Source organism: Budorcas taxicolor, chromosome 2 (assembly GCF_023091745.1).
Source record: "Budorcas taxicolor isolate Tak-1 chromosome 2, Takin1.1, whole genome shotgun sequence".
In the NCBI taxonomy this organism is placed as follows: Eukaryota; Metazoa; Chordata; class Mammalia; order Artiodactyla; family Bovidae; genus Budorcas; species Budorcas taxicolor.
Window position 1 is genome coordinate 88,709,423 of NC_068911.1, and position 16,427 is coordinate 88,725,849.

At 38.5% G+C, this 16,427-nt stretch overlaps 1 protein-coding gene across 1 annotated transcript in view; it reads left to right on the forward strand.

Annotated features, from left to right (window-relative positions):
- CACNB4 (calcium voltage-gated channel auxiliary subunit beta 4) overlaps window positions 1-4,785 on the forward strand; it is a 269,698-nt gene extending 264,913 nt beyond the window's left edge. The window contains exons 13-14 of the mRNA XM_052656892.1: window positions 1,597-1,782; window positions 4,525-4,785. Of these exons, the coding sequence (XP_052512852.1) occupies window positions 1,597-1,782; window positions 4,525-4,785 (447 nt within the window). The remainder of the gene's footprint in view (window positions 1-1,596; window positions 1,783-4,524) is intronic.
- Window positions 4,786-16,427: the final 11,642 nt, after the last annotated feature.

Sequence of the window (16,427 nt, forward strand, 5' to 3'; positions counted from 1 at the left end):
ATTCTCATGGGGGATAGGTTTCTACATGACTTCAGCTGGCTCTCTTCTCAAACACCAGTTGGCTTAGACTGAAGTCACCTTATTATTTCCTAGTTGCTAAATACTTCTCACTGCCTTGCAAATTAGGGTCAAAATGTTCAGTAAAGATTGATGCGATGAAAACATTCAAAGAGTAAATGTTGGGAGAGAGATTGTTTCCATGGTGACTTCTGCTTCAGGGAGCCCTCACATTGATGAGAGTGAGTCAGCCGACCCCCCACCAACCCAGAGCCATCCAGTTGCTGAAAACCGACAATCCACCTACAGCATCAAGTCCGGGTGGCAGCAATCCTGCATTGAATCCAGTACTAGAAGCTCCTTCTTTGGCTAAAATGAGCTTGTGAGAAACCAAGTGGGGGCGGTAGAAGTGGTGCAGCAGGCAAGGTGTGGATTCAGCTGCTGAAAGTCAAGGATGTACTCTCACTTACCTGTGTAATGGCTTTTATCTCTATGAGGCTGACCCTTCAGAGAATCGGTGTCCCGGTTATATTCTCTCTGTGTTCCCAACCACACTGCAGCGACAGAGGGGCCACTCTATTCCTACGGAGCAGAAGAGCAACTTCCAGATTATAGAACAGGTGTCGGACCAAGTCCTTAGTGACAGACACATGGACACCAGGCACTGTGTGACCCCTCCCCGACCCCTAACCACTACCTCTGCAATCACTTATTCCTTGCTCTTATTCATGTTTAACTATTTCACACAATTATCCTCTAGCAGCAGAAAGACTATACTGTGGTTTTCTACTATTAATCCTTTACCTGTCGTGTTGTTTCATCATGAGAGAGATTACATCATTTCACAAACATCCTAAAAATTCCCAAGTAGGGACTTCCCTGGTGGACTAGTACTTAATAATCTGCCTTGCAGTGCAGGGGGTGTGAGTTCGATCCCTGGTTGGGCAACTAAGATCCCACCTGCCGCAGAGCAACTGAGGCAGCATGCGGCAACTACTGACCCCACGCACCACAACTAGAGTTTGTGTACCCAAAAAAAGAGATCCCGCAGGCCACAACTAGGACCCAGTGCAGCCAAATAAGTAAACAAATGTTAAAAAATAAAATTACCCAAGTAAATGTTATTTCCTCCAACATAATTTGCGAGATGAAATGTTTATTCCTGTGATACATTTGTTACTGAAACATTTTTAGAACCCCTCTCTCAGTGCCATTAACTTGCTTCTCTCATATTCTGAAGTAAGTAAATATTCAGTAAGTATCCATAGGAATATATGGATAAAGATGTAAACATATATGTGTTTTCACTATATTCTACTTAGAACTCTTCTTTATGTACCTCATCTTTTTTTTTCCCCTAAATAATGAAAGATCCAGATATCTAATGAGCATTCCCATTTTTATGTCATTGTCCAAATTTGTACATGGTCAACCTTGCAGCAGTTCTTCATTTAACTTTAGGAACTGCCGGTACATCCCCTCAAATTTGATACTTGCTGTTGGACATTAGAAACAACATTATCTGCATGAAATAGAATTTCAGGTTTCATGGTCTAACATTTGAAGTATAAATAAAATGGATTTTCTTTTTATCTGCAGGAAATGTTCGATGTCATACTAGATGAGAATCAGTTGGAGGATGCGTGTGAACACCTGGGAGAGTACCTTGAGGCCTACTGGCGTGCCACCCACACGACCGGTAGCACCCCCATGACCCCACTGCTTGGAAGGAACCTGGGCTCAACAGCACTCTCGCCATATCCCACAGCAATTTCTGGGTTACAGGTAGTGTCACTTGTGCTTTTACAACCTTACATTTAAGCTTCTATAGGAAACTCGATTGAGATGGAGACTGGGATTGTCCTTACTCTGAAGAGAGAACCGTGTACGTTACTATATCAAAGAGTCTAAAGTAGTGGCTACTCATATAGACTATTTTACATTTTACGCACTCAAATGACTTTGGTTCATATACTTGCTATAAAGTATTAGCAAAAAAATTCTTCAGATTCGCATCTTTTGGCTGCAGATTCAAACAGATATTTTATACTTTCACATATACTGTTTTACTGTACCCTCAGAAAGCACTGGGCTTCCCTGGTGGCTCAGATGGTAAAGAATCAGCCTGCAGTGCAGGAGACCTAGGTTCGATCCCTGGGTTGGGGAGATCCCCTGGAGGAGGACATGGCAACCCACTGCAGTATTCTTGCCTGGAGTATTGCCATGGACACAGCAGCCTGGCGGGCTGCAGTCCATGGGGCTGCAAAGAGTCAGACACGACTGAGTGACTAAGCGCACACAGCACACACAGAATGTATTACCTAGTCATGATCTACCCCAGACAGAATTATCCAGAGAATGGCCTTTTCCTTAGAACTTGGTACTCTGTTCATTTATAATGACTTTTACTTAAATTCATCCCTCCTCTGCTTACACTGGTGGTCCAGTGGTTAAGAATCTGCGCTTCCAATGCAAGGGGCAAGGGTTCGATTCCCGGTTCAGGAACTAAGATCCCACAAGTGCTAGTGTTGGCCAAAAATGAACTCATCTCTGCTAGGTCTAAACCCTGTAAGAAACTTACTACCTACTAGTCAGGGGTCTATTCATTACTTCTCCACATCACTTCTTCAGTATTAGACAGTGGTGGCGCTGTCAGGCACAGGACCAGCTAAGTGAGGAGGGAGAGACAGACATTATGACCAATCTTACCTAACCCCGCCCCACAGGCTGCAGGGCCTGTCCATGTGCAAACAGAATGCGCAGAGTAGAATCATCTTGGTTGGAAATAGTGACAGATCTCTGAGTTTTCTTAGGGGTTAGCAAGGCCCACCTTGGCCATCACCTATGGCCTTTAGGGGAATGGGGGATGAATGCAGGATCAGGAGGCTCACTCTCTTGCTGTTCAGGTGCTGTGCTCAGGGCCAGATGTGGGGAGCCAGAGGCATTATAATATGAAGTGAATCTGGTATGAATATGAATGAATGATATATCATATGAATCTGCATGATACCAAGCAGCTGTGGGAATGTGGCCAGACCCCCAGCTGATTGAAGAATGGTTGTCAGTCGAGTTCTCTTGCATCGTGACTAGTATTGTATTAATGGGTTGTGATAGTCATAATGTAGATTGTGTAGTGTTAACTCTAAGATAAATAGCACTCTCTGAAATGTTATTAGAACTCTATTACTCTTTTACAAAGCTACATCTTTGTAAGAAAAAAAAAGAATTACCACATAAATAGTTTTTGTGGCTGGAAATGAACTTGGGAAACATCCTATTACAATATGCAGTGTATGTGTGGGCACTGGGACTCTTTCTTTCCTTGTTTTACCCCCTGCATGCTGACCTGAGCGTGGCACATCCACTGACCAGTTAGAGCTGGCTCCGAGCTATATATTGTGGGAGGGGAAATGGATAAATGAAGCAATGTGATTCCACCTACACAAGTTGGTAGAGATGAAATGTACTTTGTTTATGAATATAACACTCCTGACTTAGCACCTCTCAGACATCCACCTGGAGTGGTTCCCCCACTTGAGTTAACGTGGTGCCCTTGGTCCTGGGGCCAAGTTCTCCTAGTAACCATGGGCACTTAATTGTTAGACCCCTAGTTGGGGCTAGAGGCAGAGGCTGTGACTGTTGAATGAGTTTCCTGCTGAAGGTGAGTATCCTTTACAGAAAATGCATCTTGGTCTTTGGTTTCATCAGTATCCTGTTTCTTAACTGAGGCAACCTACTTAAGCAGGTAGGCACAGCTAAGGATACAGGTTTTCCTGAGATCTGAAGAAAAATGTTAACAGCATTTACTGAGCACTTAAATAAGTGACTGAAGATATTAATTTCATGTTATCAGAGAAATTTAGTTTATATTCTGAGGATTATTTTTCCTGGACATTTCAGTTGGAGGAAGCAAGAATTGTAAATGTATCAGTTAGCTGCCTTCAATTTATTGTATACTTCTTTGGAGACAATGTTGCTGAGTCTTGCATTTATGTAGGATGTAGAAACACACTTTATGGGCAGTACAAATCATAATTTTACTAAAATATTTTTAAAAGGTATAAGGAACATTCAACTAGATAAAGAAGTATGTGACTTTAGGAGGAAGCTTTTATCAGTTCAAGAGAGGAAGAAAAAATAGCAGATAATATTCTGAACTTCAACTTATTTTCCAATAGTAAAATAACCCTCATTTTTGCAATAGAAGTGGAATTATTAGGCTCTCATAAATATACTAAATTCCATTCAGCAGTTAACTTTCACTTTTATATTTTTCATAGGAAGCATAAGTATGCAGTGTTATGTAATTAAAATTCACAAACTACCAGCACTTTAAGCCTCTTCTCATGTTGTATACCAAATACATAAGACCAGATATTTCGAGCAGACCATTTGTACATCAGAATGTTTTATTAAGTCAAATATTTAGCTTCTTATTGTACAGATCCTTCTGTTGTACATACATTTGCATGTTCTATGTGAACAAAGCGGATGTGATTTAACCAGTGAACCATCTGATATTTTTAGAGTCAGCGTCTGAGGCACAGCAACCACTCCACAGAGAACTCTCCAGTTGAAAGACGAAGTCTAATGACCTCTGATGAAAATTATCACAATGAAAGGGCTCGGAAGAGTAGGAACCGCTTGTCTTCCAGTTCCCAGCATAGCCGAGATCATTACCCTCTGGTGGAAGAAGATTATCCTGACTCATACCAGGACACTTACAAACCTCACAGGAACCGAGGATCTCCTGGGGGATATAGCCATGATTCTCGACATAGGCTTTGAGTCTGCAGAAACAAACAAAAAGTTCATCTGTTGACGATTTGCCATAGCGCTGCTAGGATACAACCAGTCATCTTAACATGGCAAGCGCAGCACAGTACTGACTGTGCTTATGGGCTGCTGTCATTGATGCTAAGAAGGGGCAAAAAAATGTACATTATGCCCTTAAGTCTAGATGGATCTCAGATGCCCAATCATACAGATATTTTTAAGTGCAACATTTACATAGCAGTACCTTTTGTTTTCTTCATTAGATTTAGACACATCAATTTGTAATTTAGGGTACTTATCAAGGCACATATAAAACAATTTCCCATGCTGGAAATTCCAAATGACCAGTTCCAGTTGGAACCAATTTATAAACCAATTCCTGTTGGAATTTGGGTGAATCGACTAGAAAGTCTACTTGAGCATGTTGTAATCAATTTAAAAATCTGAAAAAAAAAAAGAAACTAATTAATAAGAGAATCAAAATACCAATAGAAGTGAAAACCAGCTGTTGTATTTATTTGCTGGAAGCTAAATTTACACTTAAAGTTGGAATGTATAAACATTTTAATACATGTTAACATTGCCAGAATGGCTTTTCTAACTTACCAAATGGATTCATAGTGCCAAAAAAAAAAATCTCAAATTAATGCAGAAATTCTTTAGTCTCCTCAGATTTTAATATTTTTTATTTCTCTTCTGGCACAGCTGTTGTATTCAAAGTATTTTGCTTTTTTGTTTCGTCACAACTGTTACCATGTTTGAAGTTGGCAAATTCAACATTTCTTTAGCAGTGAGAGAGGATAGTAAAGAGAAGCCCAATCATAGTTGGTTATGCAACATTGAAAATGGGGTGTTGTTTCCCCTTTCATCAATTTGAGCACGACTACATCCATCCAGGAATCTGAAGTCAAACTCTAAGGATAACACAGATCCTCCCGAGTGCAAGGCTAAACATCTCCAGTTGAGATTTCATCTGTCCCACTTACCACAAATATGTTTGTGCTTCCCACCAGCACAATTCAGTATCTTTCCATTGCTTCCCTCAGTCTCTGCCTTTGAGTGTCTGAATGTGCTAGCCCTTCACCAAATTCTTCATAATCATGCTACGGGTTTTTTGTTTTACATGAACACATTGAATTTTGATATTGAAAGCTGTGTTTATACAAAATGATTAATTGAAAAACTGTGAAAACGAATTTAAAAGCTTGTAGTAAAAAAACTCGTAGATTCAGAATAGATTTGTTCACTAAAATATCTTTTTTATTTAAGAGAATTATAAAGAATTTGAAGATTGAACTGCCTTATTTCTAATGAACACTCTTCTTTACCTATTAAGTCTTCACAGTTTTTCCAGTGGCTATAAGAATGGAATCGGTGATCTTATGTCTTATATGATCAAAGAAGCCTTAGATTCACTCTGATTCAAGAAAACTATTGAAATTGACTCTTTTATACAATACACAAAAGTCTTTAGGAAAAGACTTTTGTTTCTAAGAGTCTGTTTTTCTAAAGCCCCCATAGGATCAGGCATAAAAATCCTTTTCTACTACTACGTCATAAAGCCTATTTTTTTGGAAAACAATGATAATTCATTTTCTGTTATCTTATTTCCCCCCATCCAAGCCTTTCAGTGTTTATGCTCTCAAAGCATGCACCAGTTAAATAATTTTCTGACCATGAAAATAGGTTCCCTACTCTTGATTAGTTATATCTTGAACCTCATTATTGACCCTCCGCAATGCCCTCTCCTTCTGTTGTTCACTGTGCATACCCCATTATGAACCTGTTTAGCTGATAATGAGGATATCCATAGTTATGTGAGTTATTGAAATATTTGATAGAATTAAAAACTGTGGGCTCAGTGAATTCTTGAAGTTAATATGTGATACTGGCTTGTGAGGTTCTTTCGTCATCTAGTGAAGCTTACAAAACTTTCAGTTAAGACATTTAAAAGACTTATATCCACTAGGCACTTTAATAAACATACAACCTACCATTATTAAATACTTTGTTAGAGCACAGAAGAGCATTTTCCAGCAAATATATTTATTACATGTACAGCACATATTTGCATGAGAAAGAAGACATTAGCCAAAACATTTTTCTATATGCTTTCCTGGTTTCTTGTTTGTGCGCATAAAAGTATTTAATTGCAAGGAGTGCACCAAGGTGTTTAAACTTAGACTAGACAGCTGTTCAGCTTTTTCTGCAGTAGCATTAGCAATCTGGTCATTTAACTACTTTAAGATACTTACATTTTACAGCAGGTAGCTGTAACAGCATTTACATATATTTCCTAGTCAGCAAGATTACCATATTCTTTCAACTTTTAAAAATCTATTATTTTTGAAGACCTCTCAATGCCTAGTTTCTGTGTCTTCCATGTTATGCTGATAAAAAGAGAGGTCTGTTCAATGTCTGTGCACAAGACCAGTCTTTCCTTTACCATCTAGCATCCACACCTGTTTTGCTTTGTGTTCTTATTAAAAAGCTAACAACCTTGGAAAGGGTATAATGTATATTTTCTTGATGGATATACTTAAATTTTTACTTGGCTTTGGCACATTCTTTCCCCTTCCTTTTCTAATAAGTTGTCTTTTCCAAATGAATAAGGGATATGCATTTTCCTTTTTTTTCTTAAGCCTTAGAGTTTATTGTGCAACTGATACTAAAATACAGGTACATACTAAATGAAAAGTTTTATTTTTGCCAAGCACATCAAGAATCTTTGGAAAATACATAGTCCACAAATACTTTGTTTTTAATGGGTTTCATCTAACAATAGCAAATGATAAGGAGGGGAAACAAGTCTTAGAACGTTTTGAGGCTGTATTAACTTGTAGTATAAACCACATATTCTGTACTTTCAGCATATATAATTTCAGAATATGTAAAACATATTCTGTAATTTCAGTCAGCAAACATGTAACAATGTAGACTCGTGTGACCGTGTGGAAATGCAGTCTTGGGAAAAAAAGGAATGCAATTTGTCAATCCTGATGTTGATTCTCAAGGCTGTAATGTGACTCCAGTATTATTATCAGCAATGTTTACTCCAGTATTTAAAGCAGCATTTAGATATGTTTTTAAATGACTGATAATTCTCTCTTATCTTTATACATTCTATTGGAAAGAAAATTAAAATTCACAATTCAGACCGATAGTCTTTCCTAATAAGAGAGTCTTAATTATGTGACAGTATGTCTTTGCACTTAGTTCTTAATGAAATGAATTTTTTAAATATAAAACAAATTCTGAGAAAATTTTATGTTCCCTTTGAATAATTTGTTAATTACTTTAATTATTATTGTTGTTGTTTGCAAAGTGTATTTTTGGAATGTTAACCTCTTTTCATACCTGCATACTTGAACTTGTCTTTTGTGTGAGGGCCTTAAAATTCATAATAGGAACCTAGGGCAGTGAAAGGGAGGGAGAGAAGGAATCAATGCCAAAAGATGGTTTGCAAATTTAAACTCCTTGGATGAACATATCATAACATGTTGCTGAGACCCAGGATGTCTGTTAAGAATGTTTCTAGGCAACCTTAATTTGCATGCCAGTGTACTTTCTTAATTACACAATTTTATTTTGGTATTGGGTAAAAAATAAAAACAACATAATGCCACTACAGAAGCTCAACTGGTAAAGAATCCACCTGCAATGCAGGAGACCCCAGTTCGATCCCTGGTTTGGGAAGATCTGCTGGAGAAGGGATAGGCTACCCACTCCAATATTCTTGGGCTTCCCTGGTGGCTCAGCTGGTAGAGAATCTGCCTGCAATGTGGGGGACCTGGGTTCTATCCTTGGGTTGGGAAGATCCCCTGGAGGAGGGAATGGTCACCCACTCCAGTATTCTGGCCTGGAGAATTCCATGAACTATACAGTCCATGGGTTACAAAGAGTGAGACATGACTGAGCAACTTTCACTTCACTATAGAAATTGCCCTATATATTGATATTTACACTACCTCTTCTCTAGAGAAGACAGTCTGTCTTTAAAGAGAAAAACACTTTTCAATAAGTAGTGAATTTATTACTCTTACTGCTAACCCTTGCTGCAAAGCTAACTGAATAAATTGTTAAAATATACTTTCCCTTTGGATTTTAAATTGTTGCCAAAATGCTCATCACCCTTTCATTTCTTCCATGTTAGTGAAATTTTCTTTGAATCGGTTCACAGTTTATCAAGAGGCAAGGTAAACATTTAGTAAGTCAGTAATCATAGGAAACAAGACAGACTGCAAGGAAATTGCTTTTTTATGCAATTTGTTATATCATCAAACTCTAAAAGCAGATTCAGAGACCTGATGTTTAAGTGCAGCTGGTTTGCAAATTCAAATTTTGTTGATCCTTGACTTTTCCTGCATACACTTGGCCATCTTGGAAGCCCAGGCCATTGGAACAAATTCATATGAATGTTTCAAATAAATGGGAATGTACCCCTATTTCTTTTATATTTTTGCCTATATTTCTGTCTTTCATAACATTGTTACATGTTCCTTTCTTTATGAATTATATAAAACTCACTCTTTGAATAACTATGAATGAAAACATGATAGAAAATTATATAATTAGTTTCTTCAATTCCTTATACCTTTAAATATTGTTAATGCCATAATTGTTAAGTTACTTACTAAAGCTATGTCTATGGGACAGAGCACAGAAAAGTCCTCTTCTTTTAAATTATAATCATAACCAAACCACTCAATATTATAGTTGTCAGACACCAAGGATAACTCTTTTGTTGCAGTCAAGTTAGTCAAATAGTTATCAGTTTTATATCAAACAGCAACAGCATTCAAAAATTACTTTTTAAAGGTTTATCCATTTGTTAAATAGACTTGCTCAAATGAAACTCATCCTCATATAGCAACTCTTTCTCTCTGCTTGCGGATGGTTTCATACCAAATGCTTCATGTAATTAAGGGATGATTTGAAAGGACTAGATAATATTTCATTGGATAATCTTGACTAAGGGCTGTAACTCCCACTTACCATGAAAACATATAAATAAGAGTGAATAGTCATGAGTTTGGGGGAGTCATAGTTACATATGAAATTTTCCTTTGTTTCTTTTGATGTATTTAAAACGTTCGTAGAAAGATGGTAGAAAATGTTACTAATGCATTTAGAGTGTCTGGGGAATACACTGATGCTTCCTCTTTGAATTACAGCGTAAAAGTGAAGACTATCTAGGAACTAAAAGTGGCTGGCCTCTAGCTTTTCAATACTTTGTAAGTGTTCTTGGTTATGTTCTGAACACTTAAATTTCTCAACAAATGGCTATGCGTATATGTAGGGGTCACTCTTGCACTGCTTGCATGCCACTTTCACACATCTTTAACTGAAATCAGTGTGAATTCTGTATGTATAAGGGATGTATTTAAAGATGCAGGATCATTAATGCTATATTGTTGCATACTCATTTTCATATGCCTTACAATATTTTCTGGGACATTATTAAAATGAAAGCATTTTATTGCCAAAATAAATCTATGTTGTTATTTCTAATCTGCATTAGCAGTAGAAAAATAATGTAGCAAAAACATATATTGTACAGTACGAAATTATAAAAGATATATATTTTGCCAATAATATAAAAATAAGTTGAGGAGAAAGAAGCACATTTGTTATAGCACAAACTTATAACAAAATCCACTGTTAAATTTGGCAGTTGTATTTTTTAAAAGTATATAGATTTAGTTCTAAGTTTTATCAGATTTATTTCAGCTACCATCTTTTTAACTTGCTGCTTGATACTTTTCCAGCAATTTACTTCAGAGCCTTGCAATCTGTGGATGTAATTTATTTTACTTTATTCCCTTCTATAAAACTCATTAAATTTTATTTTGTGATGACTCATACTATATTTACTGTTCTTATTTCTTCTCCTTCAATAACCACTACAAAAGGTAACATCCAGTGAGCTCACAGGGCTCCTCTGAATTGTGGACATGTTTGAAATGTTTTCTGTTTTTCGCAGCCTATAGTCAAAATGATAAATAAAGATGTCCCAATAAGTATTTAGGGATTCTTCAATTTGTTTTATACTGCATACTATTTTGAAACATAAGTAAAAGCCATTAGCAGTTGTTTTGAAAGGTTGGTGGGAGGGAAAAACAGATAAACTTATTAATACTAAAAGTAAACATGGCAAACTGATGTGAAAAGATTTCCCTGCTATTCCAAGAACTGTTGATACCCCAAGCTATTGCTGTGTTTCCAGCTACAAAGTGGAAAAACAAACAAAAAATAATAACAACAAAAAATACCTTTATCCAGTATTTTTCCTTTCTTTAAATTTTAATTATTTATTTTGATAATTTACCCCCTTTTATTTCCTTATATAGGTATATGTGTAGCATTCTACAAGGCATGCTGGGTAAAATATACTATGCAAATGTGTACAGTTCTGCATGTTTTGTTCTCCCTCTGCTTTAGTGGCTTTAAAGGAAAAAAAATGTGTTGTTATTTTTGTGAACCAGAACATTTAACAAAGAAAATGCAGAGTGCATGCATATAGTATTCTAATTTCTATGGATTTGTTTTATGGAATTTAAATGTGTACAAACCAACTGCATTAATTTTTTTTCTTTTATACAATAAATGAAAAAAAACAAAAACACTGAAACCAGCGTTATACCTCTCCTTTATATTATTCTGGAGATATACTGAAGATATACTGGAAATCAGTAGGTATATTCCTCTATCTCTTAAACAAAAAAAAGTCTAAACATTTAGCCTCAAAACTCAGAATCAATTAAATGACTCATACCTGAATACTCTGCTAGGTTATATGAAGTACTTCACAAAAGAAGTACTATTAATATATTGGGAAAGAGCATGTAGTTAAATACGTACACATACACACACAAATGCATAATCACGTGTGAAACAGAATGTTACAATATATGTATGAAATAGGATTGAATATAGAAAGATAAACAATAAACTGTATTGTTCACAAGAAACCTCTATATTATTAAAGAATTATCAGTAGTTTCCAAAGGTATTTTGCACTAGTAAGAATTCCATGGATGGCATGTAGCTTATGACGTGACGTTTCACAGGCTTAGTGTCAAGTGTCTGTGCTATGACTTGATCACACTTGACTTTTCTCTCAGTGTACAATAAGTTCAAAAGAAATGTGTTCTGTGTTTATTATTAACACAATATTGGGATTATACAGTGATTTATTATAGCCAAATTATTTCACAAGCATTATCACATTTGCTCCACCTGCCCTCCATCCCCATGGAAAATAGGCAGAGCATAGCTTGTTAGACACAACTAAAATGAATAAACCAAAGCTCACTGTAACCTTTCTCTGTGAAGTACTTTTATCTAAAAAATATATTAGATGCTTTTAAGCTGGTAGGCATCTGAAGCATACATAACCATGCCTGAAATACAATAAATATTACTGAGTGAATGGTACCTCAGTTATTGGAGACGTACTAAATAAGGATGCCCCAACTGTCAAGGAATTTCCACCAACAAACTGCAAGTTCCAACTGGAAGAATTGCAGCTCACTGCAGTCATTCCATCAGCCTGGCCCTATGCCTGAAGTCAATCAGTACATCTCCACTAATGAGATACTTGTAGAGGGAAGCGTCTTGCTTGTCCTGTCATACAACATACAGGTTAACATACTGGTTAGACTGTGGCCTCTAACCTTGGCTGGGTTCAAAGCCTAGATCCAGCGGTAACAAGCTATGGTTTTGGAGCAATCAATCACTTAACTTCCCTGGGCCTGTATCTATTTTGGTAGAGCAATTTTCTTTTGGTTATGGGTCATAACTCATGTTTCTTTGAATGTCCACTAATTTTTTATTGGATTCAAGGTATTGTAAATTTTCCACTGTGAATGATTTGATCTTGTCATCTTGATCTGTGAAGAATATTGGACTTGCTTTGATAGACAGCTATGAATTAGTTTGATCCTTTCAAGGTTTGTTTTTAAACTCCTTTAAAACTGGTCTAGGGTTTTCCTTGTAGCTCTGTTGGTAAAGAATCTGCCTGCAGTGCGATCTCTGGGTTGGGAAGATCCCCTGGAGAAGGAAATGGTAACCCACTCCAGTATCCTTATTTGGAAAATATCATGGACAGAGAAGCCTGGTGGGCTGCAGTCCATGGGGTTGCAACGAGTTGGCCACAACTGAGCGACTAACACACAAACACAGAGTAAGATTTATCTTTAGGTTAACTTAATTCCTCTTTAAGGCCTCTGGGGTATCCGCTGAATGTCCTATATATATTCTGTGTCTCCTCCTCACACCGGCCCTTTGTTATCTCTGGAGATTACTTGTTTTATAGCTCCTCAGTGCTTGCTTTTTCCTCAAGTCATTGTTGACTAGCCCCGTGGACGAGCCTCGTACTGGTTTCACATTACACACATACAGACTGATGTGCAGCGGAAGGCTCAAAGGCTCAACCTGTGTAGATTTCTGAAGATTTTATCTGGATAGTTTCTTCCTTTCAATCACTCTGCTTCACAGATTGTAGTAGCCTTGATCTCTCTCTGTTTTCATCTTAAGGAGATTGCCAGACTCTATCTGAGTTTCCTCTCCCACTGTAGCTAGCTAGGATTGCCTCCAGGCAGAAATCCACATAATAATAAAACTATCCCCATTTGTGTCTCTTATCAAGGATCTCAGTCCCGTGCTGGGTGTTGGCCAATATCTGAAAACAGTTGTTTTCTATATTTTGAACAGTTTCCTATTTATTAGTGGTAGGAGTGTAATTCAAGACCACCCCTCTCTCTTACGTATGGAAGCAGAAGTCTCTCCAATGATATTTTGCCCATCATTATAGTCATGAATAAATTAATCTTTAAAAAGTCTCACAATAAGTCTTTTTACAAACAGTTTCATAAACATTCAACAAACGTTCCCAATTACCTCTATAGTAGTTCCAAATTTGTATTTCACCCATGGGTCCTACAGTTGGACAAGACTGCATTAGGGAAAATTCTTTTCCCTGCCCTGCCATTTTTTTTTTGAGAGATACTTAAAAAATAAGCTGAGAGACCATCTCCTGGGTAATAATGTAGGTTTGTAAAATATGAAGCCCTAACTTCCTAAGTTAATGTGGCTATGACATCCATTTAATAAGTTGACACAGATGTATGAGGAGTTTGTAAAAAGTCTTAGAGCTGCCAAAAGCATTATCTACAGTGTGCAAGAATGGAAATATTAAGAGAATTAATATAAATTTGTTATGCAATTTTTTCCTAAACAGTACTTTATTATGTAAATATAAATATAACAATCCATAAATTAAAATGGATTAAATCCATAATCCATAAAATAAATTAATACTGTAATATTCTTTCCCTTCATATGTCTCCTATAAACTTTGGCTGTTTAACCATAAGCCCCAAAAGAAATCAAAGGAGTTTTTTTGAACAGTTGTTTAAAAGGAGACATGCTTCAGTCCTCAATGTTGCCCTTTGTTTTATAGGTAGAAGCTTTCTAGGTCAGACAACTAAGAAAAACTGTAGACTGTCTTAATGTCTTCCTTAAATGGGTTATTTTTCTATATATTGACATGGGATAGTGTATGACTAGGAGAAGTGGGGTGGGAAGGTGGAATTCATTGTTGATCTTGTTTCATTTCATTCAGCTCTTGCAGATGAGGGACAGAGCAGTTCCAAATGACTTTTACAGCTCTCTTACCTTTTTCTGTTCCTTTTTACCGGTTAAAGAGAATAGAATGGGTTGGAGCTGTTTTTCTTTGTGGAAGAGAAGTAAACAACCTTGGTTTCTTGTTTTCCCACCTCTTGACTCTAATAAATACAGACTAATTATCATAGACATCCAATGATCTAGAATCAAAAAAAGACCTTAGAGACAAACCCTCTGCTTCCATATGTCAAAATGGAAGCCTGGTGAGGCTAAGTAACTTGCCCAGCTAAAAAAAATAACACGTAAAACAAGAAGTTTGATATGTTACTTAATGATTCACTTGTATTCTAGCTTTCAGCTAAGTAAGTATCCCACACTAGAGGCTGGCTGAAATAGTGTGACACTTGCATAGTAGGTGACACAGCTGTTCAAGGTGTGCAAGCCTTAAAGAGCAGAGAGAACATTTCACCAGCTGTTTAACCAGCTGGGAATAATGGGAGTTACAGCTGGAAAGGACAGTTGAGGCCAAATTGTGGAGTCAATGCATATATCTCTAAGGTATTTGGACTTTACTGCTCAAACAGCTTTAGGTGCCACTACACATTTTTAAACCTGGGAGTGAACAAATCAAGATCGTTGTTTTGGGTAAAATTAATCTACAAGTGGAGGGATATTGGAACGCGAACAACCTTGAAGTACAGGACGGCCATAAGGCCACTGCTTAGGTAAAGCCACCCTTTTGGGTGTCGGCGTCGAGATTTGAAGGATAAAGGTATTCAGTTCAGTTCAGTTCAGTCGCTCACTCGTGTCCGACTCTTTGCGACCCCATGAATCACAGCACACCAGGCCTCCCTGTCCATCACCAACTCCCGGAGTTCACTCAGACTCGCGTCCATCGAGTCAGTGATGCCATCCAGCCATCTCATCCTCTGTCGTCCCCTTCTCCTCCTGCCCCCAATCCCTCCCAGCATCAGAGTCTTTTCCAGTGAGTCAACTCTTCGCATGAGGTGGCCAAAGTACTGGAGTTTCAGCTTTAGCATCATTCCTTCCAAAGATATCCCAGGGTTGATCTTCAGAATGGACTGGTTGGATCTCCTTGCAGTCCAAGGGACTCTCAAGAGTCTTCTCCAACACCACAGTTCAAAAGCATCGATTCTTCGGCGCTCAGCCTTCTTCACAGTCCAACTCTCACATCCATACATGACCCCAGGAAAAACCATAGCCTTGACTAGACGGACCTTTGTTGGCAAAGTAACGCCTCTGCTTTTGAATATACTCTCTAGGTTGGTCATAACTTTTCTTCCAAGGAGTAAGCGTCTTTTAATTTCATGGCTGCAGTCACCATCTGCAGTGATTTTGGAGCCCCCCAAAATAAAGTCAGCCACTGTTTCTACTGTTTCCCCATCTATTTCCCATGACGTGATAGGACCAGATGCCATGATCTTCGTTTTCAGAATGTTTAGCTTTAAGCCAACTTTTTCGCTCTCCTCTTGCACTTTCATCAAGAGGCTTTTAAAGACCCTGATGGAATTCACGTCTTCGAAGGCTAGGAGGTGGGGCTTTTGATGAAATGTGCGCGCAAGGTTGGGGAAGAGCATGACTTGTTCACACTATGGCTCTGTGGAAGAAAGGTAGAAAAAACGCCAAAGCAAGCAGTCCAGAGCCACCTGCCCCAATCCGGAGCCCGCTTTGCCTGACCCTGGGGTTCAGTCCCGCCGCCTACAGGTCGCTTCGATTGACAAGTAAGCCTGGGCCAGGCCGGCGCTCTTTCCCAAGCCCCTCCCCTCCGGCCGCGCGCCTGCGCCTTCCCGTCCCCTCCGCCCCGCCCCGCGCCTCCCCCGCCCGCCTGGTCGCCGCCGCCGCAGCCGCCCGAGAGGAGCTGGGGGAGGACGGTGGCCCGCGAGGTTCGTCGCACACAACGCGGCGGCGATGTCCGCGAGCCAGGCGGGAGCCGCGGCGGCAGCGGCGGGGCCTCGCGCACGGCACGGCGGCCTGGGCTTCGGCCTCTCTCCGGTTCCTAGGAAGCG